This window comes from Lipophrys pholis (assembly GCF_963383615.2).
Source record: "Lipophrys pholis genome assembly, chromosome: 1".
NCBI lineage: Eukaryota > Metazoa > Chordata > Actinopteri > Blenniiformes > Blenniidae > Lipophrys > Lipophrys pholis.
In genome coordinates, this window is record NC_137635.1 from 37,743,912 (window position 1) to 37,770,132 (window position 26,221).

Here is a 26,221-nt window from a genome sequence, read left to right on the forward strand (position 1 = left end):
ACGCTCCGTACGCTTTCTGTGGCAGAATGTTAGTTCCTGCTCTTCCCTGGCCGTTTCCTGTAATCGTACAGTGTTGTGAGACGGAGAAAGCCATGTGTGTCGATGCAAAGGTAAATTTAGCACCCCGAAATTATTACTGAGAGAGTTGAGGCAGTAGATGTGATGGGTATTTTCACGTATTTTTGCCGAAAAATAGACGCAGGGCAAGCGAAAGAGCAACGCGGCCTAACCTGTGTCTGAACGTTGTCGGGCAATGGTTATTGTGGCACGTTGCTTTGGTTTGGTCCGGTTTGTTGATGAGATTGAAGGAGTCCGGTGCACTCGGTGGTTCATAGTAAGGGGCAGAGAAGCGAAATAAATGCACCAAACATCGAGTTGCTGAGCCCGAGTGTGCTCCAGGTCATACACACGCAGTTTGTGATCGGCACACTTTGGTGGCGGTGCTAATGCTAACAGACGGTTTTGTAAGAGAGACTGCAGTCCGACCTGAGGAAAGCATCCCACCTCTCCAGCATCAGTACCCTCCACATCAGGCTGAACTACCAACTATCTATACTAACCGAATGACCCCCTGACGATTCACCCTACCCTAATACGTCTAAAATGACCAAATTGTGCTTTTATGTTCATGTCTGAGACCTTAAATGCGGGACATGCTACCTCAGTAAACTTTTCTGTTCAGGGTGGCACTGTGTGTTGTTACAGTCTCAAAACCAGATACAGTCCACAGATTTCAGGCTGTTATGCGGTTATTACGTATTTCATGAAACTAAATAGCACTTGAAGTGGCTTTGCAGTGCGCTGAACTCGTACAAACTGGACATGTTAAGCCTGGGTTGCTGGGATGGACACAGTAGTTTAATAGTTATGCATTTCAGTGAAGTGTGTGTATTTGTTTTTTCCCCCCCAAATCACAAATTGAATTCACATTGTTTACGTTGATCTACATGAAAAAGCCAAGGTAGCAAAATCAAAAAGGTTATTTTGATTATTGAATTTATTCAAATATATTTATAGCAAATAAACATAATATAGTTGTGAAACGGCATTTGAAGCTTACAAATAGAAGCCTGAATACTACAAGATAATGCAAGCTCAGAAAATACTTAGAACTATGCCCTTAATTTTTTAAATATTTTTAACAATTTGAAATTAGAAAAATTATAACAGAAAATGTCCAATATTTAACTTTATTGTTCCCACTGTATAAACTGCACGTTCAAGTTCTCCTAAAATAATGAGCTATTTGTACAGAGTTATCAAGCTTATTCTAAACCTCCACCCCTTTGTAAACAACACTGAAACATGAACAGATATTGTACTTCTTTCAAAACCTCATCAACCAAGCTTCTGTCATCTTTTTGGTATTCTTATACTTAAACGCGTGTACAAACCGACAAACTCTCAGTGATCGGTCACTGTCATAACACTCAGTGTCCTTGGAAGAAAATGTTGGTTTCCATAAGCAAGCTTGTAAAAAAGTGAATCTCTTATAACTGATAATACACCGTGTTGTGGCACTGGTCACGTTGGCCTAAAGACCCGGTGCTGTAGTTAAAGTCTATGTAGCTTCTATCAGAACGGTCGATGTAGCTCAATGATTTTTCAACACAAACTAAAACTGCCCACTGCATTTTAATGTATAGAGTTGATGAGAACATTTGACAGGCGGTTTGCTGAAGTTAATTGCTTTTCTTTAAATATAAGACTGGGGAAGACTACTGCACATACAAATTCAGTTTCCAGCCTGGTCATTTTTCAGTCGATAGATACTGTATATAATTATATAAGCATCTTTTTAACAAAAACTTTGAAAATTGTGTTGAATTTATTTTTCTTCTCTTTTTTTCCCAGTTTATTTAAAAGTTGAAAAGGATTGGACGACGACTACTTAGCTTTCATCCCAGAGTCTTTTCAACATTGTGCCCATCTCCCTGTGTGGAGTGGGCAAGATGGCAGATCCCATTATGGACCTCTTTGAGGACACTCCCCTCTTCAACCTGGATGCCCTGCCTGATGACTCCTTTACTCAGGGCTCGTCAGACCCAGTGGAGGAAGCACTCAAACTGGCTTTGGGCCAGGTGGATCCACCAGCGGACCCGGAGCCCACCCCTGAGCTTACGGTCAACACAGGCCTTGACGTTCCTGTAGCAGCTCCTGCCATCCCAGACCCTGCCCCTGTTCAAGTCCCCACACAACAGCCAATGCCAGTGGTGACTGCCCAGACTGTTTCCATAGTTGCCACTCCTGCTGTTGTCCCAAATCCTGCTCCTGCCCCCGCCACTATTGATACTGTACCTCAAATACAAGCCCAGGCTACCATACCTATTGCCAGCAATGCCAGTGGGGTCACCACTAGCACTGTCCTGCTTAGCTCACCTGTTCAAACTCTGACTGTTTCAACTTCCCCAGCTACCACCACCGCCACCACACAGCAGCTAACACAGATAACTCACCAGCTCACTCCCCAGCAACTAGCTGCTATCACGCAGCAGGCTGGTGGTAAAATTGTCATTCTCAAGGGTCCCCAGGGTCAAGCCCAGGTGCTGCAGACTGTGTCAGGGGCCACAGGCCAGAACAGTGGAAAGGTTATCCGTCTGTTGTCCGGCACACCTCTCAAACCTGGTGTTTCCATTCTGCAAGGTGGGACAGTCTTGAATCAGGCGAGCCCTGGACAAGCTCAAGTAAAAGTGGGTGCGGCTGGCGTCCAGAGGCTGCTGCAGTCTCCTAACGGGCCAGTGAAGCAGGTGCTGCTCACTTCCATGCCTCAGCAGGCGCAAGGGCAGACGGTCCAGCTCCAGATTCCAGCCCAAGGCCAGCCCCAGGTTCAAATCCAACCACAGGCCCAAACTGCCCAGATCCAGGTACAACAAGGCCAAGCGGCTCAGATCCAGGTCCAGGGACAGGTGCAACTCCAGCCAGCCATGCAGGCCCAAACACAGGTAATTATCAAGTCTTTTGCCTCTACATTCAGAGCACACGGTGTCAGCTTAACAGCAGCAGCACAGCAGGTGATACTGGGTGTGAGGTTCCCTAATCCTGATCCTGTAGAGCCCATGCCATCCATGTTTTAGAAGTTGCCCTACTCCAACACAGCTGATCCTCACAACTGAGTCCTCACCAAACCTTTGACAAGCCTTGTTAATGATGCATTCATTTGCGTCAGGTGTGTTGGAGCTGCACTTACTCAGAACCAGGGTTGGGAAAACTGCACTCTGGTCTGCTATCCGGCTGATTTTTGCAGATTGTTTTGAGTTGTAATTAAAGTTTTTTTTAATGACTACCATCATAAATTTTATTCTGTGTGTGATTTCAGGGTGGTGAAGCAAAGCGTATCACTCTAGTCCTCCAGCAGCCCTCCCAGGCCGGATCTGCCACGGCAGCAAGTCAGGCTGTTACGGGCCAGCAGATCACGCAGGTCCACACAGCACAAGCGGGGCAACAGCCCCAGACTCCAACGAGACTGGTGCTAGGTCAGCTCCCTGGTGGCAAACTGGTGCTTCAGGGAAGCCAGCTCGCGGCCTTAACCCAGGCTCGGGCCGCTGGCCAGGCTGGAGGGCAGCCCAAAGTCCTCACGATTCAGCTGCAGGTTCAGCAGCAGCCTAACCAACAAGGAGGAGTTAAGGTGAGAACGGAGTGAAACGTAATCCCAAGTTTACATCAGCAATAATAATTTGTCTCGAGTTCTAAGATATTCATTGCACTCACTTCTGGTCCAGAAGTACTTGGTGTAAACAAACGCGTGTTACTATGTATGAGGGATGCAAAGCAGCGATTAGATAAAGAAAATGATGAGCGTGAGAAAGTGTCTGTTTTCTGTTGGTGGTTTAAACCACAATATGCAGAATGTCTTATTCAACGAGTGTTGAATTCAAGTGGTGTGAAGGCAAAATCCTAATGGAATCAAGTGGGACCCGTCTGCTAATGCAGTTCTGTTTTTCATTCAGGCTTTGCATATTCTTGTTCATTATGCAAGTTACAACATGAGGTTTGAAAACGATTTTCAGTGCATGCACAAAATGTGATGATTAAAAATATGAAATTAACTATTTCAATTCACAAACTTTAGATTGCAAATAGTAGAGATGTGAAATCAATGGAATTAAACTAATCTTGCTCAAACATATTGTAGCGTGGACAATTCTCAGTGTATGCATTGGCCAAATTCACACATGTATCTGTAATATTATATAATGGAATAGCTGTCACTCATGCCTGCTGTCATAAGTTTTAGCTTCTAGCGTCTTGGCTGTTTCATCCAGTTTATAAAAGTGGTCGTGTGACATGTCTGATTCGTAATCACACTTCAAGCCATTTGTGCTCCACTTTCAAATGAACAAGTACTGAGATAATATTGGAAACAGAAGAAGTGATGACAATTGACTTTACTGTCTTCCAAGTAAAACACCTACCACGTGGGTTTGTTTTCTCCTCCTGCCTGAATTGGGTCAAGAGGAACTGACGACGCTATCGAGAAAATTGTGTGATGAGTTTTTATTTGAAATCTTGTATTGGTACAGAATCTGTACGGTGAATAATGTTTAAAACCTTTGTTCATTGCTTGCATCAGTACATCAAGTAACACTGCCATCATCCCAAAATTGAAATCTGTTTGCCTGCTGTGTATACTGCAGTGTATATGTACTCTTCCCATATTAGATGAGGTATCCTGTCATTTTCAGCGATTTAACACTGCAAATACACCGCTTTTATTTTGGTTTAATTCTATAAACTGATTTATTGCACAAAAGATAAGCAACTGCTTTTGCTCCGTGTGGCATTTTGAAACTCTTTTTAGTATTGCGCATGGTTGAAGCAGCATGTTTTCCTCAATTTAAATAGGATAAATGGCAATGTGGCTTTTGATATCTAGCAGCGCTGTCTAATTTATTGTCACGTGTCATGACTCGCATGAATTTTACTCAAACAAAAGTCCCTCAGCCTTGTTCAAGTGAAAGTTTAAAGTTTTTTTTTGTCGGGGTGTTTTGTCGTTTTCTGTAATAGTGGTTGTAATCATCTCAAAAGCAACATGGCAGTGGGGTTGGGGAAAGTTTGCTTCCCATAATCTCTCGTAATCTGTGGTTTAAGGACTGTTTCATATTGTTTTTAACAAGCTCAGCACAAAGTTTGAATGAAAAAGACAACAGTTTGCTGTCCAAGGTGTCTTCCACTGTTATGATCTTATGTTTTCCTCGCAAGTTTTAGTGTTTCCGATCTTGAACTCTACCAGATATTACAACTGATTTATTTTACAATTATACTAGTGTTCTTCTGAATATTGAAATGTGTTACTTCAGATCATTTCAAATGTTCATATGTATTGACGTGTCTCTTTTATACTTCCAGTACCAGTTGGTTTCAGGGACCGGCGGTACTGGCAGCCCACAGGTGTTGCAAATATCCCAGGGTCAAGGTGGACAGAGGGTTGCAGTACCTCTCAAAATGCTCTTACAGCCACAGGTAGGCTTCCTGTTATGCATGCACGTTGTATTCCTATACACATCAACTGAGTGCTGAAGTAAATGTAACTGTTCTATTTCACTCAGACGAGCTCTGCCACGTCTGCTGGTGGCACAGTGTCTGTGGTGAAGGTCATCAACACTTCAGCAGCAGGTCCCTCTGCTACAACCACCACTCCATCTCAGGCCATCCGCATCTCCAAGGCTCCAGGCGAGACTGCGTCTGTGCGACGGGTGGAGATCCTGTGCAAGCAAGAGAAAGCAAACCGCATCGTGGCTGAAGCTATAGCCCGGGCCAAAGCAAGAGGCGAGAAGAACCTGCCCAGAGTCTTAAACCAGGATGAGCTTCCCAATACTCAGACCTCCCCGGAACTGGGGGGCACTCTGACTGTGGTGTCCGCAAAGAAGAAGAGCAGTAGCGGAGGGAGTAAAAAGAAAAGTCCTCTAGGTGGAGGGGCAGTTTCCAAGATTGCAGGGGGTGGTGACAGAAAGAGTAAAATGAAAACACAAGCAGCGTCAACCACTGCGTCTGGAGGAACAATACCTGGAGCGAGCAGCAAAAGTAAAAGCAAGACAAAGACCAAGTAAGTCATGTCATGAGGAGGCGTCATCGAGTTCAGGGGTGTTGGTGTTATTCCGCAGCTTTTTTTAATGCCGTCTTTTTTTTTCTTTTTCTTTTTTCTTATTTTCTATAGCACTATTACTCTTGTGGGAGCAAAAAAAAAGAAGAGAAATGCATCTTCAGATCACTCTGATGGGGAATTAAGCCCTGCCTCACCTGCTGCACTGGACGATGACTTGATCATGGTAAAAATGCACACAGTCTCATAAATGGCACAATCTGATTGGGTCTATTCGACAAACAAAAGCATTCAGCAGTCTGTATGGAGACAATTTACTTCTTAGTGTTGAAGATGGTTTCTTCAAAATTTCTACTTTCAACACATGACCTGCTTTGATGTTTCTGCACGGCCTTGCTTGTTCAGAGTGTACACATGCTCTGATACGTGACTAACTAGTTCATGCAGAAGAGTAAGCAGGGTGATCGGCCTGATCAGTGTAACTACAATCACTAGTAATCGTAGGATTGAGATGATGTTGCTCATTAGCCAGTGGGATTGCAGTTATTACGTTTCTGAGTTTCATCTGTTAAAACTTTCATCCGAAGATTGAAATCTTTAGTTGCAGAAATTGTTAGCAGTTATTATGTGAACCTCTGTCAACATAAAGTCAGATTGAACTCATTTCTCTTTTCTTCTGGCTAGAAGAGGCGCTCCAATCGTGTGGTGAAGAGGAAGAAGTACACAGAAGACCTGGATATCAAGATAACAGACGATGAAGATGAACAAGAGGATGTAGATGTTACTACAACAGCAGCAGCCGTGGCCTCCATCAGTGGTGGGACAGCAGCTCAGCTCAAGCAGGAAATGGAGCTGGATGGTGATGGACTTCCCAGCATGCAGTTCTTTGTGGTGAGAATTTGTGCTGTTGTAACTCTATATTGTCTGTCGGGACAGTAATTTTTGTAGGACGATAGATGTTTTCTGCATGGAACTTTCGCAGTGTTCTGTGGAAAGGAAATAATAGTTTAGGGCCAAAAATGTGTTTCGCTTACAGTTTGAATGCATCAAATGTATTTTCTGAAAGGTGTATGCAGATAATCTTTTGAATTTTACAGGAAAATCCAAGTGAAGAAGATGCTGCCATTGTGGACAAAGTGCTGTCCATGAGACTCGCCAAGAAAGAAGTATGTTTATTACTCTCTTGATCCATTGTAATACTTAACTTTTGTTGAAATCTGTGAATCATATAATCTATTTGTGTTCAAGGTTTCTCCGGGCCAGTATACCACCATGGAGGAATTCTTTGTAAAATACAAAAACTAGTAAGTTTCATCATCTTGATGAACGGCTGACGTTTGACATTTGCTTGAGGGCCATAAGAGAGTAATCCATGAGAACAACTTTTCGCTTCTGTTTTCAGTTCATATTTGCACTGTGAGTGGGCCACTATGGAGCAGCTGGAGAAAGACAAACGAATTCATCAAAAGATCAAGAGGTTCAAAACCAAGCATGCACAGATGAGGCACTTCTTCCAGGAGGTGAGTAGGAGCCGTGCTTGATTGCTCATGTTGTGGTTGTAGCTGGTCAAACTGCAGCCTCATGTCCTAATTTTGTTTTAGGATGAGGAGTCTTTCAACCCAGACTATGTGGAGGTGGACAGGATTCTGGATGTGTCCCACAGTATAGACAAGGATAACGGCGAGGTGAGACGCTTGTTTTGAAGTTCTGTCCAAAGACGAGCTTTCTGTGTGTATGTGATGAAGCAGTAGAATTTCAGTAGTTTAAATGCTTGTTTAAACTAACCTTCCTCTCATCCCCTCCAGCCTGTTATCTACTATTTGGTGAAGTGGTGCTCGCTGCCATATGAAGACGCCACATGGGAACTGAAGGAAGACGTGGATGAAGGCAAAGTTGAAGAGTTCAGCAAAATCCAAGACCGACAACCTCGCCTGAAAAGAACGGTGAGCAGTTTAATAGCAATGTCATGTTTAAAATTTGTTCATTTCCAAATCTGTGCACTCGAGGCGGAAAGTTGATGCAGTGGAGAAATAGATTGAATACGAACAGGTCCTTGCGTGTATTCTTGTTTCAGGGGATTCAGCGTTTATATTTTTCCAATGTAAGAACTATGTTCCAGAGATTTGCATTCCCGTGGACAGATGCTATTCACTTTTTTCTAGTTAAATTGTAGGCAAGTGATGGAAGTGCAGTTATGTTTGCCAAACTCTTGGTATCAGTTTTTGTTTCTCTCTCCACAGGCACGACCTGCAGCTGGTTCATGGAAGAAGTTGGAGGAGACCAGAGAGTACAAGAATGGCAACATACTTAGAGAATATCAGCTGGAAGGAGTCAACTGGTTGCTCTTCAACTGGTACAACAGGTATTTATCACACACATACACACTCACTGGTAAATGTTATTGTATTTGTTCTGTAAAATGTTATTGGCTTTTTTGTGTATGAAGTTTGTGAACTATAATTAAAGTTGGTGCTTATTCAGTTTTAAAGTTGTGAGATATAGTAAAATACAAATGTATATTTAAGAACACGAAGTAAAAATAAAAAAAGGCCAAACAATAAGTGTGGATATTAAATCATTTAGTTGCTTGAGGGGTATTAAAAAAACCTTTCCTTTGAGGCGTCGGTATTCATGAAGTTTCTTTTGTCCATCAGGCAGAACTGTATACTGGCAGACGAGATGGGTCTTGGAAAGACCATCCAGTCTATTGCGCTGCTGTCGGAGGTTTATGATGCTGGTCTCCAGGGTCCCTTCTTAGTCATTGCCCCACTGTCCACCATCACCAACTGGGAGAGGGAATTCTGCACGTGGACAAACATGAATGCTATCGTTTACCACGGCAGCCTTGCCAGCCGGCAAATGATCCAACAGTACGAGATGTACTGCAAAGATGAGAAGGTACAGGTTGATGCTTTGCATTGACAAACTGGACTGATTTATTGAATGAAAGGAATCAAAATATTTGTTTTGTGTTCAGGATCATTTGATTCCCGGTGCGTACAAGTTTGATGCCCTCATCACAACCTTCGAGATGGTGTTGTCGGATTGCCCAGAACTACGGGAGATCTCCTGGCGTTGCGTGATCATCGATGAGGCTCACCGCCTCAAAAACCGCAACTGTAAGCTGTTGGACAGCTTGAAGATGCTCGACCTGGTGAGTGCACCACAGCCTAGATATTTGTTTTACTTCCCTCGGTGACTTTGTCTTTGCAGAACACAAGTAGAAAGGTTGAAGTGCATTCTCTCTTCCAGGAACACAAAGTGCTGTTGACTGGCACTCCTCTTCAAAACACTGTGGAAGAACTATTCAGCCTGCTTCATTTCCTGGAGCCTGCTCAGTTCCCCTCTGAAACAGAGTTTCTTCGAGACTTCGGAGACCTCAAAACAGAGGAACAGGTGTGTTTTCACACTGCATCTTTGCTCTTACCCTTAGAATTACACGCACATGAGCTGCCAGTCATGGTCTTTTTTTAATTTTCATTTAAACTGGTGAGCTACCACTAAACAAGTGCTCTGTTTTGCTCCCTCAGGTTCAGAAGTTGCAAGCAATCTTGAAACCCATGATGTTACGAAGGCTAAAGGAGGATGTTGAAAAGAACCTGGCACCCAAACAGGAAACCATCATTGAGGTCAGTTTTAAGAACTGGGCATCCACTCAGGTTTTATAATATTTCATTAAGTATTTCTATTCTATACCACTTTTGTTTTACATACCGAGTACAAGTACCAACCTATAGCTTCTTGCCAATAGAGATTCCATAAGAGTACTTATTAAATGTCTTTATGCCAAATTCAAACTCCATACATAAACAATATGCGTATGGAGGCATCTCTTGGGTGTGCAGACATTTTTACACTACACCCAACAGATGCATAAAAAACATTTACTCTTGCCAAAGTGCTATACTGATACTTTTAATTGCAAGCAGTCAAAAATATATATTTTTTTTAATACTGGGTCAATAAACTCCATATCCTTTGCCATCAGGTTGAGTTGACGGATGTCCAGAAGAAGTATTATCGAGCCATCCTGGAGAGGAACTTCAGCTTCCTGAGTTTAGGGGCAAACAGCAACAGTAATGTCCCCAATCTGCTCAACACTATGATGGAGCTCCGCAAGTGCTGCAACCACCCCTACCTCATTACTGGTAAATTTTTTTGACATATACTTTTTCTTCCATTTGTGAATCATTTTTTGTCTCGGTATGTATTAAATAAATAGGCTGTAGTTTGGCCTTTTTTTTCTGGATCCTGGTTTTGCTGTCACTACCTTGTGCTTTATTATCAATGCTTGCAATTTTTTTTTTTTTAACTTGTGACCACATTTTTATCTCCTTCAGGTGCAGAGGAGAAGATCGTAGCAGAGTTGCGGGAGGTATATGACCCCATGGCCTCCGACTTCCATTTGCAGGCTCTTATTCGTTCAGCTGGCAAGCTGGTGCTACTGGACAAGCTGCTGCCTCGTCTGAAGGCCGGTGGCCACAAAGTGCTGATCTTCTCCCAGATGGTGCGCTGCTTAGACATTCTGGAGGACTACCTCATCAACAAGAGGTATGAAGGTCTTTATATCTGCTAAGATTTTGTTGTCAATACTGATGATAGTTTCATACAACTATGACTGTTACTGGACTTGGAGAGTATTTGTTATCTCTCCACAGATACCTTTATGAGCGAATTGATGGCAGAGTTCGCGGTAATTTGCGGCAGGCTGCCATCGACCGTTTCAGCAAGCCGGACTCTGATCGCTTTGTCTTCCTGCTGTGTACTCGTGCTGGCGGCCTGGGTATCAACCTCACTGCTGCTGACACTTGTGTTATTTTTGACTCTGACTGGAACCCTCAGAATGACCTGCAGGTACGAGGTCTTACCTTATAGACGCTCTGTAAAGGTTTTTTACATAGGTCTTTGAAGTTTTCCACATACCTTTCACAAATGGTGGTTGTAAACTTTATTGCCAAGATTTAAAACACTTGCAATTGGAAAAAGTTGTTTTTTGTAGTTTTCAGTCTCCTTTTGTTTTTATTCCAGGCCCAAGCACGATGTCATCGTATTGGCCAGTCCAAGGCGGTCAAAGTATATCGTCTCATCACCAGGAATTCCTATGAGCGGGAAATGCTGGATAAAGCAAGTCTAAAGCTCGGCTTGGATCGAGCAGTCCTGCAAAGCATGAGTGGCAACAAAGACAGCAGTGTCAACGGGGTACAGATAGACATATATAATTAACAACTGTAGAGTTACTAGTCTAGACATGTGCTTCTTGTCTGATTTCTGTCTGTATGGCTGTCTGTGCCTCATTCCTCAGATCCAACAGTTCTCCAAAAAGGAGATAGAGGATCTCCTGCGCAAAGGAGCCTACGCTGCCATCATGGACGAGAATGACGAGGGCAGCAGGTTTTGTGAGGAGGATATTGACCAGATCCTTCAGAGAAGAGCCACGACCATCACCATTGAGAGCGAGGGCAAAGGTTCCACATTCTCCAAAGCCAGCTTTGTGGCCTCTGAGAACCGCAACGACATTTCCCTGGATGACCCCGAATTCTGGCAGAAGTGGGCCAAGAAAGCAGACATAGACATGGATTCCATCAATCGAAAAGTAAGGCTCTCCTGCTGCTGGTTTGGAAAAAAAATTCAGTCTGGTATTAGTGGTACACTCTTGGACCATTCATATTAACCGATACAGTAGATATGTGTATTGCTTCGAATGATATTCAGCTAAATAAGTTGTGCTTCCTTCCGACAGAACACTCTTGTGATCGACACTCCCAGAGTTCGAAAGCAGACCCGTCAGTTTTCCACTTTACGGGGAGAAGGTGGAGACATTTCTGATTTAGAAAGCGATGACGAATATCCACCGGCCAATTCCAGACAGTCTCGTTCCTCGCGCCGCGCTGACCGCCACAGCGGAGGAGGTTATGGTCGCACAGACTGTTTCCGGGTGGAAAAACACCTGCTTGTTTATGGGTACGAAGACTATATTTGTGTGTTTCTGTTTATTCTGTCTTTCGGTTTGTGCTTATTTCCCCGTATCTAATCCTCTGCAGTTGGGGTCGCTGGAGAGACATCTTGTCCCACGCCAGATGTAAGCGGCGTCTGAGCGAACGAGATGTGGAGACAATCTGCCGTGTCATCCTCGTCTTTTGTCTGATCCACTATCGTGGAGACGAGAACATCAAGAGTTTCATTTGGGAACTCATCACACCGCCTGAGAATGGCAAAGAACCCCAAACACTACTCAACCACTCCGGTATGTCGCTGCAGGATGATTCACTCATAAAAAGTTACTGTAAAATATATCCGGTTGATTCAATAAATCTGTGAGAATATTATGGAGGTTTTCGTGTTTCCGTCCCAGGCTTGTCTATTCCTGTTCCAAGAGGCAGGAAGGGGAAAAGAGTGAAAGCCCAGAGTACGTTTGACATTCAGAAGGTTGAGTGGATTCGCAAGTACAACCCTGACACCCTGCTCCTCGATGACAGCTACCGCAAGCACCTAAAGCACCAGTGCAACAAGTTAGTTAACGCCAGACTACTGTGCGGTTATGTGCTGTCATCATAGCTCTGTTGGTAAACCCTCCTGTCTCCATTGTCAGGGTGTTGCTGAGGGTCCGAATGCTCTACTACCTGAAACAGGAAGTGATCGGTGAACATGCCGATTCTGTCCTGAAAGGTGCAGATATCAGGTATCTAACAATTCCCGATATCCTTGTAGTAAACTGTGCAGTTTCACTTTCAGGAGCTCACACAGATGAACAATAATTAAAAAATTGTTTTTATTTTGACAGGGATGTTGACATCTGGATGCCTGAGATGGAGCAGCTGGAGGTGCCTGCAGGATGGTGGGACACGGAGGCTGACCGATCCCTGCTCGCTGGGGTTTTTAAACATGGTGGGCTTCACTCTGTCACATTATATGAATGGCATTAAGCTTTTGTAGTGACCAAGTTCTTGTACTGACTTTGTTTTGTCCATTACCCAGGTTATGAAATGTACACCACCATGCGTGCTGATCCATGCCTCTGCTTCCTGGAAAGAGCTGGTCGTCCTGATGACAAGGCCATCGATGCTGAGCAACAGACTGGTGATGCTGAGCTGGGAGACGAGTAAGTTTGTTGCCTGACATAGCTGTTCTCCACTTGTAGCAGTTTTGTGTACGTTTTTATTTGTTAAAATTTTCAAGTCTTCATTTCACTGAACTGCCACAACGTCTTTGAGCAGGGCCGAGTATGATAAATATGCCGAGGATCCGGAGTTTAAGCCTGCGTCAAGGCACACCAAAGATCTCTTTGACGAGGTATGACTTCTTCACATTTTGTTTGTGAGCAATAGTCAGTACATGTCAGGGAATGTGTTGAAATTCAGCAATTGTACCAAAAAGGTAAAATTACTAAAACATTTTTGATTGCGCCCTGCAGCCTGACTCTATGAACGTGGAGGAGGAGATTTCTGTCGAAGACAAAGCAGGACCAGTGGTCACAGAAAGCTTAACCAGCCAGAGCAGTTCGAGCAGCTGGCCCTCAAGCTCGTCTCTCACGGCCAGGTTGCGCCGACTGATCACAGCTTTCCAACGCAGCTACAGACAGGAGCAGCTGAAGATCGAAGCTGAGGCAAAGGGCGATCGCAGACGCAGGCGATGCGAACAGGCCAGCAAGCTAAAAGAAATTGCACGACAGGAACGTCAGCAAAGGTAACCTGTTGTTTCACTCTTTTTTTTTAATATACATTATTATGTAAATATTCTCGACTTTGAATGGATTTTGGTATATTAAGCCGCGACTTCATCAGCTATCTTCAACAATCGTAAGATGATATATCTGAAGTAAATGAGAAAAAAGAAACAAACTGCATTGGTAATGATTTTTTTTCCATCTTGGCTGCAAAATCATAGCTTGATATGGCAATACTTTCCTCACTGCAAATCTTTTTTTTTTTTTTTATGTCATTTAGGTGGACGAGACGAGAAGAATGCGATTTCTACCGTGTCGTCTCCACTTTTGGGGTGGAGAAAATCAAAAAGGAGCCCGGTGTCCCAGAAGGAGACCCCGAATTTGAATGGGCCCGTTTCCGTACTTTTGCTCGTCTGGACAAAAAGACTGACGAGAGCCTCAGTCGATACTTCCGCTCCTTTGTTGCCATGTGCCGGAGGGTGTGCCACCTCCGCCCGGGTCGCGGCGAAGGTAACTAATAGTGTGAAGATGAAGTTGTCCAGTTCACTGCTCAGAGCTCATTGCATGTACTCTTTTTTTTTACCAAATAAGTTGTTTTTGTTGAGATTATAGAGTTTCACCCGTGTTGCCATAGCAGCTTTCTATTGGCACATTTTACATTCATCACGGCAGTGGAACGGTATACGCTCACTCAAACATTGACGCTCTATAGAAAAAAGATTTTATCCTTATTAGCAAAAATATCTCTCGCACATTTATATATCCATCTTTTACTTTCACCCAGATCCATCAGAGCTCACCCAGACGGTGGCACCCATCACTGAGGAGCGAGCTTCTCGAACCCTTTACCGCATCAGCCTCCTGCGTCGCCTTCGTGAGCGTGTCCTCCCCCACCCCTCCCTGGAGGAGCGTCTGCCTCTCGCCCCAACGAGCTCCGAGCTACCGGCTTGGTGGAACATACCTGATCACGATCGTCAGCTAATGCTCGGTGCCTCTCTACACGGCGTCAGTCGCACTGAGCTCTCCATCTTCTCAGACCCGCAGTTCACTTTCACTCAGGCCCGAGATGAGTTCATTCAGAGCCAGCAGGCTCCTCCTCCTCCTCCACCACCTCCACCTCCGCCGCCTCCACCTCAGCCCCTCCCAGGACACCTCATGATGCTCAGCCCGCTGAAGCCTGAGGACGACATACTGGAAGTGAAGGAGGAGGCCGCTGACGCGACGGCTCATTTGCTTGGAGGTGAAATAGGCGCAGACTTGCAGGTCACCCCGCTGAGTCACCACGACGGCAAAATGCACGGTCAGGATTGGACCTTCAAAAGGAACCGGGTGAGGGGAGAACGGAGGAAGGGTGAAGGAGCGTCGGATTCAGATTCGGATTCGGATTCAGGGTCATCATCCTCGGAGCGATCGGGCAGCAGCGACGACAGTGGAGAGAGTGAGGAGGAAGGAGAAAGAAGTGAGTTTGTATTTCAAAAAGATGACACACTGCTGTATCAAAGGAAAACCAGGTAGTTTATCAATGTTTTCTCTTACTTCTCAGCAGGCATGAAGGTGTGTGACGTGGATGAAGATAGTAGTTTACTCTCCATGACTACTTCTCAGGATGGTCTTCCTCCTCCTGATCCTCTCAGAGTTGACTGGCCCAAGGTACAACTGTACATTCAGGCACATGTTATGTTGGGTTTGACGCTGGAAGACAGAGCAACCATGTGTTGGGTTTTTCACTGACTGTTTGGTCTGTTGTCACAGGACCGCATATTGATCAACCGGCTGGACAATTTGTGTACACTGGCGGTGACCGGCCAGTGGCCATCAGGCCGGCGTTACGTGCCCGAGGCTCATCTCCACCCGAGCACCGAGCTGACGGGAGATGACATGGCTTACATGAGGGTGATGCGTAAGCCCGGTGGAATGCCCGGTGGCCTGGGTGCTGATGGAGAGGATGGAGAGTTTACTGTAAAACTCCTCAAGGTAAGAAAAGAGAATTTTGATGCATATCTTGGCAGTTGAGAACTCAAACCGAGTGTTGCATTTGTCCCTTTTAATGAAGTCGGTCTCACTTTGCATCGTGCATTCATTGCAAGGTGTGTCAACTGTTTAATTTAGTCTTGGTTTCGTGTGAAGTAAGATTGGTACTCATGCTCTCTCAATCATGGTTGAATTAAAGGCCTGTGTCTCTCACTTCCCCAGGAGGAGGGTCTGAAGCTGACGTTCTCCAAGCAGGCGCTGATGCCCAATGGATCGAGTGGAGAGAGCAGTAGCCGCAAGAAGCGTAAAGACCAAGAGGTAAACTTCCAGGTTTGTGCGTCTTTCTCTGCTATACATTGAATATTAATCTGCTCAGATGTTTGTTGCTGACTTTGAGCTGTCATTCTTCCCTTCTAGTTCTCAGACTTCGATGGATTTCAGGATCCATTTGAGCGTACTCCTCGACGCAGGGACCCTCCCACATGGCTCAAAGAGAACCCAGATTATGAGGTAGAAGGAGATATGCTGGAGGTAAATCCCTGGCTGTTATTCTTTGTTGTAGATTGATCCTTGTCCATATGCTCGGTGTGTTTACATGTTTTGACTCGTTTCTCCAGCTTCTTGTGAACAGAAGCAAGAGGAAGAGGAGGAGGAGGGCAGATAAAACCCCCACAGGCAGTGAGAAGGTCAAACTTATCAATATGAGGACAGGAAAGAAGGTGGGGAAAGTTTGCTCACATGTCTGTTTTGACCGTACAAACAAAATAATCCCTGCTAACAAACATTTAAATGTTTCTATGTAGGTCGGAGCTGCTTTCTGTCCGATGCTGCAAGACCTTAGAGAGTATCTTGAGGAGAATCCCGACAACGCTGTAGCACCAGAGTGGTCCGAAACAGTTCGAAACTCTGTACGTTTTCAAGATCATTGAATATTACTTGAATTCTGTGAAGTGTTGTGAAGCAAAACTTGACAGCAGGTTTTCTTTCTGGAGTCACGAGTGGAGATTTCTCTGAATCATAGTAGTAATTATAGTAGACATTTTAATACCACAGATGGTAGAATGTGTCTATACGCCAATAGTATATCGTATAAATTTGTGAATGCAAGAGTATTTCAACATTTGACCAATATGTTTGTTTTATGTCAAAAATACTTTGGATCTTTGTTGTGGACTATGAAATAGAAGAAATTTCCAAAAACGAACAAAATGAACAGAATTTATTGTAATTTGCAAGTCCTTTTAGTACAATCTTGGACCCTAAAAAGAACAAACTAAAATACTCTTGCATAAAGATTAGAGGCAAGACTAAACACATCCTGACTGACAAATAATTTTCCTATTTTAACTTCCATTAATAATGACCGGATAACATAACACACTGCGAAGTGGCCTGAAGCTCAAAAAAGGGATAAGTTGTATCTACGCACACAATGAAAACATATCAAACATTACACAGATTTTCTGTGTGTTAACGCCTCATGTAGAGAGTTAGTTGTAACTCAGCTTATTTATGTGGTTATAAAAGCAGACATTAGTTATCCTCCCTTGAATATATGTACTAATACTGTATTTCTGCTACAAGGATTTTATTAATGTTGACTCATTCTTACCTCTCAGGGCTTTCTGCCGGAGACCCTCTTCCACCGACTGCTGACTGAACACTCGGAGATCCCCAAGAAGAGCCGACGCCGCCATCACCACCATCACCACCACCACCACCACCACCACACTCCAGAGCCCACCCCTGAAGACCCCAACCTGGACGGAGTTGAAGAGGAGACCCTGGTGTCGGATGGAGCCTACATGATGGATGAGGAGGACATCGAGACCTCCCATCACTTCCTCACCAGTCCGAACTTTGACGTGAAAATGGAAGGCGGCGATAGCCTTTCCCAAGGGGACTATGACAGCTCGGATCAAGAAGCGCTGTTGGACGATGTGATCATAGCACAGAAGGACTCTGACTCCTCATCAAGCTCAGAGGATTGACTGATCCTGCCGGAACACACCTGACTTGTCTCCTTTTGTCAAGATGAAACCAATGTTATTCCTCATTTATTTTTACTAATATGTATCAAAGATATGGAGAACGTTTTGTTGCGACTTTTATTCTTTTATTTTATAGGATTTTTCCTTGTGTCAGGAGCAGGTTTGCACCCACGTTTTTGTTTCTCCACACCACAATTGTGTTCCGAGTCTCTCCGTGATCTTCCTGACTAACCTCTGACAAAGAAACTGAGCTTTGTTAATCATCGACTCGTCTCTTCCTCCGAACCTACAAATTCCCATCACATTCCCAGCGGTGACCAAAAGGGGACCCTCGCTGTACAGATACATTTTCTTATCCAAAAACCTCATAGCTGGTCCTCTCGCGACATGAAACTGGACATGTGTTCTTAGCAGAGCCAGATCCCACAACCCCCCCCCCCCAACTTGGTTTGGTCAAATCTTGTGTCCAGACAGCTCCGTGAATTATGAGGGGATCCGGTGTGTGGACGTACTGTTAGTGTTTTCACTCTATGGGAGGGGCGGGGATAGAGAGGGAGGGAGAGGGGAAAGTGGTGTATTAGTTACTGAAGCAGTGCTAGGAGGATGGCTGTAATGTACAATGTAGAGCTGGTCAGTGGTGTACTATGGTGCAAAGATGACGGCAATGAATTACTATTCTTGTTTCATGACCTGACTGTATCTGTGATATGAATAACAGCAAACTACAGTGAAAACAATTTTGTGTGTATTAGTGTTTTTCACCAAGCAGACGCAATAATGAGGTTTTCTGTTTGTATACAAAATCCTTGTCCATTTCTGAGTTGTTTGCAAATTGTGTCCTAATTACAGAAATAATGCACAACATCTAGAGCTATTCCCATTTATTTTACACTGCAGAGACTTACACACCTTGGTAACAGACAGGACTACATGAAAGAAACATTTAAATCTTGAGCAAATGTTAACGTTAATTTTTTTTTCTATTTCACTTTTTGTGAAGTCGTTGGATCTGCTGTGACACCTTTTGATGAAATGGTACTTTTGAATAACCGAAAACACCTGTGCCGGGGAGTCGCCGATACATCCGCACCAGTTGCATGAAACACCTGCAGGAGGCTCTTGCGAGGGAGTCGACGTGTCTGTGTCCTTGAGATAAGGACTGGAACATGGCAGACGCATGAGTTTCCCTCTCTAGCTTCTCCGGGTGAAACAACACACAGTTTCATCACGATGGGATGTCCAATCTCCATTGGTAACAGACGTTGGTACCAAATTGACCAATTGCAAAAAGACCAGCCCAATGTCGGGGCGAGGCCTACGTCCTGAAGAAAAACTGTGATCCCGGGAAGTTCGACACACATTTTGGGGTGTCCTTCGGCGCAAGTTCACCCAGTGCCCAGTGCTGTGCATTGCATTTGGCTTTACATTTACTCAAATAAATGGTCAAATGTATCTTGCTATCTTGAGACTTGTTTAGACAACCAAGTTCAGGATCAAAGGACTGCGAGGAACTAGCGGGCCTAAGGCTGGGTTCCAACAATTTGGAACTGTGACCTGGATCCTTCTGTTTTAAGTAATTCGGAACGTTCACTTTTTCTTTACAGTATATTTTCTTATATTTCCTCCCTATATAAGGTTTCCTATGTTTCATCTCTTATTTGTCATGTCATCTCCTCTCCCTGTGATGCTGGCTGGCTGCAGGAAGACGAGGCAGATCACATGCAAAGTCACATCGTATCCTGCCAGGATGCCCAGAGGCCTAAGTGAAGTCAGATGGTATGTTATCAGCATTGTTTATTATAGTAGGCACATTGTGTGTGTGTGTGTGTGTTCTTTCTGGACGGATATAAGGGGTTCATGTCATCAGTCTGTGATTTTTGATTCGATATTAAACATTTTTAACCAAACGAAGAAGCATAGTCCAAGCAAGTTCTTTTTTCATCATCTTTCAAAATTCTTCTTTTTTCCACCAAACGACAAGGAGCTCCTGAACCAAGGTAAGCAGAGAAAACTTTCTCTTAATTTCTACCAGACTAAGGTTTGGAAGAAAGCCTTTACATTTGTGAGTATTTTTGTCTTGTTTATTTATTTAGTGAGTATAACCACATGTGATGTTTAATCACATATACACACATTGGGCTGGCAAATACGCGTCCGAAAACTAGAATCATTTGGCTGAATGAGGACTCCTGTTGGGTGCCGTAAATTTTAGGAAATCCTGTTCAGGAAACAGGTCGGTCTGGGACCACTGGCTTAGGACGCCAAGGACGGTCAGGGACTATATGCAGGCCCGGAGTGGCTCATCGGGAGGACCGGGACAGTTCCCGGGGCCAGTGGGCCGGTCTGATGTTTGGGTCGCTTTTTTTTCGGCCGGGGTTTTTGTTTTTCACAGCACTGGGTTGGTCACACGCTGTTTCCGTGGTTCTTGGGCCGGCCCCGCCTCCCTCCACTGGCAGCTTCTTCTTTTTTAAATAAACTTTATTTAAAGTTTAACCACTGGCAGCTTCTTTTTTTTTGCAGACGCACCCTGATGACGTAACACGTCCGTACACTCGTTCAGTGGTGTTTGAAAGATGGATAGAAAGAGCAAGGTGGAGCAGAGAAGGCGAGAATTAAAAAGAGGAAAGTTCTAGAAATAGATACAACAAAATGTGCTAAGATTGGCAACTTTTTCATTAAAACCAGCTCACGGTTAGAAACAACAAATGACAATGGAACGGGTAAGATGTTTAACTTTGCCTCCAAACCACTGTTCAGTTTAATTATCAAACCAATGAATTGTGTGGCTTTGTGGCATATAACATGAAATTATAGAATTTGAAAAATAGTATGATGCAACGCCACATAACTGGGAAACTTTCTCTTTTGGTTCCTCAGAAACCAGATCTGGCAGCACCAAGCAGGAAGGACTGATCACAGGATAGATCATATTATTATATTCAATATAATGAAGAGTAGGATGTAGACCTGCTCCATATGAGAAATGCCCTGAGATGGTAGATGATTCAGCACTACATTAATGAAACTGACCTGAACTTTGTAAAAAGGGGGAGATTTGTGTTGAGAGTTTAGAGCATTTTTAAAAAGTGATGTAGTGTGAGAGGCAGAGCCAGTGGTGATGAGGGGATTGATCCCGTCACTATGGAAGTGTGTGTGAACATTATAAACAGACTTTGACCAGAAGAAACTTGAGGCATTCATGCTCATGTGCACTGAGGAAGAAATCCTCATGTCTTTGGAAAATGATATTGTCGTAATACAAAGTGGCAGAGACCAGTGCACTGCTCAGAGATGATTAATGTTTTAGGGTTGCTCATGTTTTTTTGAAAAACATATGATAGTGTAATAAGAAAGTAATTTTTTTTCATTCTATATTATGACTCTAATATTTTATGTTTTTGTTTCATTTTTAAGGTTTGGAGATCTGTTAACACTTATTTGAAATATAGATTCTGAAATTATAAAAAAAAAACCCCAGATGTATTGTATACTGGTGGTGCAGTTGTGTTGAACTAAATTTTCATTATGAAGCAACCCTTACTTGCAATGAAATGGAAATATTTTCGAAACATACACTGAATTACAAGGCTTTACAGAATAGCACTATGGACTTCACATTTTTAAGATTAGAATTACATGATTTTAATAGGTCGTGATCTAAAGTGGGCCGGTCTGAGGTGTGAAACTCCAAGGCTTAGAATGAGTCCCACTCCGGCCCTGACTTTATGCGTTTGGAATGGGAAAGGTCTGGGACCCTGGGGAGTCAGGGACTCGCCTCAAGTGATATAAAGAAGAGAAGGATACAAAAGAAGAAGTAAAAAGGACACAGGGACAGAGTTGTTTTTAATGTCAAATGTGGGGTGGTTCCTGTGAACTGAGGTGAATTGAGACATCGGAGCTCACAAATTCACTGCACGGCTGTCCTGCAGAGTCCAGACACAGTTCTGCATCGTGGGTTTGCGTTAGGAAAAACAATATTCTGGGACCTTAATTACAATTGGCTGACATAGGGCACTGGCTGGATTCCATTGTAAAAGGGGACACCAGAAGAACTTGGAGAGAAGGGAAAGCCCAAGATACATCCACCCCACGGGGTAGAAGCTTGACGTATACTCTCATTGCAAATCAGAGACTTGACATTTGGCCCAGGCGGTGCGGTTAGCAGGGCCCTAGATCTATCTTACACACTTGACCACTTTGGAAGTACTTGATCCAGGAGCGTGTCATAAGTTCTCTGCCATGTGTGTCATGTAGACCGACATGACAAGTCAGGTCTTGGCCTTGTGGCACAGCAGCGGTTTGTTGCATAAGGTTCAGGTGAGTCAGAAAAACAGACTTACTAAAAGGGAACTAGGACGACAGACAAGTGGTTTATTTTATTATTATTATTTTTTTTTTTTTTATTCCCGTGAAAAGTTTTTCAAGTGTCGTCATGGTTATTGTAGCCTTCAGGTGTAAGCGGAAAATAGTACATCCCATCTCTGGCTGTCTCAACAGGCCAGAACAATTAACAATCCCTGTCATTTAAACCCTAATTTCACTTATGTATGTATGTTAATCTCTTTATTTAGATTTATTTTCTTTGGCATCTTAAAAATGTCTTGCAGTTCACTAAAATAAGGAATCGTAGTCCTGACTTCCATTTTTCCGACAGGCCGTGAACGCAGCTCAGGGTAGTGTGCTAACAGTGCCGTCAGTGAATGAATGGGTTTGTTTTGTGTCGCCATTAAACTTTGGCCAGTGGGCGCACACCACATTGTATTTCGTCTACTTGCGTGTTATTCGGGGGTCTTCGACCTCCGTTCACCGCTATGCCCGGCTCTGCCCCGGTCTTCCAAAGTGAACGTCGATTAGCATCGCCTCTTTGACCGTTGTGCTAACCGGCTGTGATTAGCGTGCTAACCGTTAGCAGCGTCAGTTAACATGTGGGGTTTGTGTCCTAAATGGACAAAAGAAGGAGATTTTAAAACGATTTTATCAAAGCACGCGCTGCGATAAAAAGCTGGCTCAAGATGGACCTTAATTTTTACTCCGAGCTCTCGGATGGTTGCGCTCAGAATGTTGATTCGGAGTTTTTGGACTCTCGGGGTTATGGTGGCTACTCCGAGGAAAGCAAGGTGATCGATACAGCTCTGTTTACAATCCAGCACTCACACTTCAGTTTGTTCAATGCTTGTGGTCTGTTTCAGTTCTCGGAGGGCAGTGATAGCTACCTGACCATCAGCGGGGCTGGACACCCTTTTCTGTCTGCAGAGGTGAGTTTTACCTGAATAGGGGAGATTTTAGCCACCCAGCTCAAACTGAAGTCTGCAGAGGCGGAAACCAGGTGTGCATGGCCCTCTGTTGCAGATCAGACTCCAGGTAGCTCTCTCACATCGATCAGATCCGACACACTAATTCAGCAAGTCGTTGTTTTGCAGCCTAAAACTTCTGCTTTTGTTTGATTTGAATGTGTAGCCAGGTGACACTTCTACTCCTCATTATCTGGTGGTTCAATCATTTGCTTCAACTGTTAGGGATTAAAAGGTTTGAACACAATTGAGATCATCAGAACTTTATTTTATCATCCAAAGACCCCCCCCCCCCCCCCCCCCCAATTTGCCCTTGATGGTGTTTAGGCACCTCACATGACAGCCACTGCCATTGTTGTATGACTGTGTGGTGTGAGTAAGTCTATGTAAAAGTGTCTATAACGTATATGAAGAGGCTCACTCTCAATTGTTTGTTACGAGTTAACCTGAGGTGCATATTTTTGATGTCACAGATGGATCAATCTCTTCCTGACTACAGTTAAGAATGTAAAGAAATTTAAGGTGCTTCTCCAGGAGCTGCTTCAAGTCACACAACAATTATACAACACCTACAGCAACAAATGCCACAAAAAACATCACAATACTATAAAGGCAATAATGAAGTGCTTGGAATGGTTACAAGTGAAATGAATTTTGTGTGTTGTGTGTGTGTGTGTGTGTGTGTGTGTGTGTGTGTGTGTGTGTGTGTGTGTGTGTGTGTGTGTGTGTGTGTGTGTGTGTGTGTGTGTGTGTGTGTGTGTGTGTGTGTGTGTGTGTGTGTGTGTGTGTGTGTGTGTGTGTGTGTGTGTGTGTGTGTTAGGCCCTGACTCTTTGCTCCCTGTCACTTACAGCAGACCTTCCATACTCCCAGCCTTGGCGATGAGGTTTTTGAGATACCGCCCATCTCTCTGGATCCGGATCCAGCTTTGAGCATCGGGGATGCTGTGTCCCACTTTGAGCTCTCAGATGGTACCGAGGGATCTTCTGGCTCCCGGAGCCTTGTCAGCAACCTGGTGGTAGAAGCCAATGACCCTTCGTTTGCCTCCACCTTTGTAAACTCTGGCTCTCAAGGGCTGGAGCAGCTGAACCTGGGCCCGATGGGCCAGGCTGGAGGGGGAGCGTTACTCAGCTCCTCTGCACTTGTAAGTGTCACACCCAGCACTGTGTGGTGTGATTAGGAACTTACTATTGTACACAATAATGTATTCAAGCGATGTTTGTGTTTTGTTTTTTCCACCGACAGGAACTGGGAAACTCGGGTGGTTCCCATTTCAGCAGTTCATCCCCCATGGCCATCGACGTTCAGCTTGGTGACATCGGCCACGGTCTCCTGGGAACCACTCAGCTCTCGACGATCAACCAGACGGAGCTGGCTCTGGGTCTCGCTGGTGACAACATGGGACATCATTCCGAAGCACCAGAGCAGCCGCTGTCTGCAACTCCGTCTCCGGCTGGTTCCCTGCAGGATGAAGACATGGATGACTTTAAGGTGAGGTTATTGCATGTTATTGATATGTGATTGATAATGGGTAATTTCGGCTTTATATGTCGGCTTATTTCGTTCATCCTTTGTCTTGCCTTCGTCTATGTTTTGCCGTTTGATTCACTGTTGGGGCTTTTCCACCTAAAACGGGGGTCTCCGACTCAGTTCCTGGAGGGCCGCAGCCCTGCATGTTTTCCATGTCTCCCTGCTTCAACACTCCTGATTGCAATGCGTGGCTCGTTATCTGGCTTTGTGCTGATTGTGGTGGTTTTGTCCGGAGCCCCGGAGTGGCCATTGAAAAATGGCATTACATTGTGAATGTTTGCTCCTTTCGCTTTATTTCTAGATGTGTCTGAATCAAATGCTTCAACATCAGAGAGGAATGGAGGTGTGGAATGATAGAACGCAGCTCTAAAGCCATTTCCAATGGCTACCTACGTAAACACTACGCTGATCAAAGTCCTCTTTCACATGAAGCGCCATTAAAAGGCTCATTTTATGGCTAGAAAAATCCAAGCTTTCATTTACAGTAGTATGTAGTTTGTTTTTTAGTTGCTGATGAACCAAAATCATTGCTTCATTTTAACGAAGTTCCATTCGGTAGAAGATAGTGGGGCGTCAGCGGAGCGCAACGCAGCCCGCATGCAGACCTCAGCCTGCGGTCATAACGCGAGACATGGAAGTGAAGTTAGTTAGATTGATGTTACGATAAAAAACAACAATGGAAAACTGCTTCTAAATTATACATCCGACGCAGTTGACAGGGCAGAGCAGGAGCTCTGCAGCACGACAGCTCCGCGACCTCAGATTAAATGATCTTGTTCCCTCGCATTATTAACTTGAGGGGGCGACTTATTATATCGTTCCCACACGTTATTATTTGTTTGTTTTTTTCTCTATGACGACTCCGGGGCTCCGTGTACGCTGTTGATTTCAGAATGCTGGTTCAGCGTCTCTTCTGCCTCGTAGGTAGCAATAACTTCGCCTCCAGCTGATTACGTGTCTGGCCCCCGCTCTGGCCCAGCAACGGTGTGGGGCCAGCTCAGCACCCGTTTAGCCCCTGATAGGCCGGGGCTTTGGTGGTGGAAAGACAAAGAACTGGTGCTAAATCTGGCCCTGGCTCCGAACGAGCACCTAGTTCTTTCTGGTGGAGAAGCCCCCTGTTTTAGATCCTTCAGCTAATGTGTACATTTGCATCCCTCTCTGCCTTCTCTCCCCTTCCTCAGAGGAGCGTGTTGGTCGACTCCCCCATGTCTCTCTCCTCTACCTCCGTCTTCTCCCACATTTCCTCCCACCCAGCCCCCCTGTCTTCCATGTCCTCGGCCACAGTAAGAAGAAGCGGGGGGAAGCCTGCGTCATTGGCCGCCGCAGTGGCTGCAAAGAAAGGACGGAAGAAGAAAGATCCCAATGAGCCACAGAAGCCAGTTTCAGCCTATGCTTTGTTCTTCCGAGACACGCAGGCTGCCATTAAAGGTCAGAACCCCAATGCCTCTTTTGGGGAAGTTTCAAAGATCGTGGCCTCCATGTGGGACAGCCTGGCTGAAGAACAGAAGCAGGTACGAGTTTATAGTTTTAGCCCTGCCCTATAATAGCTTTTTAATGATTTGAAAACATGAGAAATAATCCAAATACAACCGTGTTTTTTTCTTTGTGTCCTTTAGGTGTATAAAAGAAAGACAGAAATGGCCAAAAAGGAGTATTTGAAAGCACTTGCAGCTTACAGAGCCAATCAGCTCTCACAGGTAACACCATGACCTTCAAAGAGAAGCATTTTGGTCAGTT

General features: G+C 44.4%; 2 protein-coding genes across 15 annotated transcripts in view; both read left to right on the plus strand.

Moving 5' to 3' along the window:
* Positions 1-19,238, plus strand: chd8 (chromodomain helicase DNA binding protein 8). Of its 10 annotated transcripts, none has more exons than XM_080467418.1 (39): positions 1-110; positions 1,855-2,942; positions 3,317-3,625; positions 5,347-5,460; positions 5,547-6,043; positions 6,155-6,266; positions 6,725-6,931; positions 7,138-7,206; positions 7,289-7,344; positions 7,443-7,560; positions 7,642-7,725; positions 7,846-7,983; positions 8,281-8,402; positions 8,695-8,938; positions 9,018-9,194; positions 9,293-9,436; positions 9,571-9,669; positions 10,029-10,188; positions 10,381-10,591; positions 10,699-10,894; positions 11,069-11,239; positions 11,343-11,633; positions 11,781-12,001; positions 12,082-12,284; positions 12,393-12,549; positions 12,630-12,719; positions 12,822-12,925; positions 13,016-13,139; positions 13,255-13,330; positions 13,452-13,723; positions 13,984-14,213; positions 14,488-15,162; positions 15,247-15,353; positions 15,456-15,677; positions 15,897-16,004; positions 16,092-16,205; positions 16,292-16,393; positions 16,478-16,582; positions 17,294-19,238. In XM_080467418.1, exons 2-39 carry the CDS (start codon positions 1,953-1,955, stop codon positions 17,663-17,665), a joined length of 7,791 nt encoding a protein of 2,596 aa, XP_080323544.1. In that variant the 5' UTR covers positions 1-110; positions 1,855-1,952; the 3' UTR covers positions 17,666-19,238. The 10 variants fall into 10 exon arrangements, with proteins under 10 accessions (XP_080323544.1, XP_080323551.1, XP_080323548.1 ...); XM_080467425.1 differs by having other exon boundaries at positions 16,092-16,184; XM_080467422.1 differs by having other exon boundaries at positions 15,897-15,992.
* The window catches only part of tox4a (TOX high mobility group box family member 4 a), a 9,816-nt gene continuing 2,613 nt past the window's right edge, over positions 19,019-26,221 (plus strand). Inside the window, exons 1-7 of one of the 5 annotated variants that reach the window (XM_080467624.1) lie at positions 19,019-19,238; positions 19,367-19,441; positions 22,855-22,920; positions 23,808-24,098; positions 24,200-24,445; positions 25,666-25,995; positions 26,101-26,181. In XM_080467624.1, coding sequence (XP_080323750.1) covers positions 19,439-19,441; positions 22,855-22,920; positions 23,808-24,098; positions 24,200-24,445; positions 25,666-25,995; positions 26,101-26,181 — 1,017 coding nt within the window. In that variant the 5' untranslated portion in view covers positions 19,019-19,238; positions 19,367-19,438. Of the gene's footprint in view, positions 19,239-19,366; positions 19,442-20,197; positions 20,386-21,904; positions 21,983-22,317; positions 22,783-22,854; positions 22,921-23,807; positions 24,099-24,199; positions 24,446-25,665; positions 25,996-26,100; positions 26,182-26,221 lie in introns of those variants that run through there. The other 4 variants (XM_080467623.1, XM_080467622.1, XM_080467620.1 and 1 more) reach the window with 4 other exon arrangements.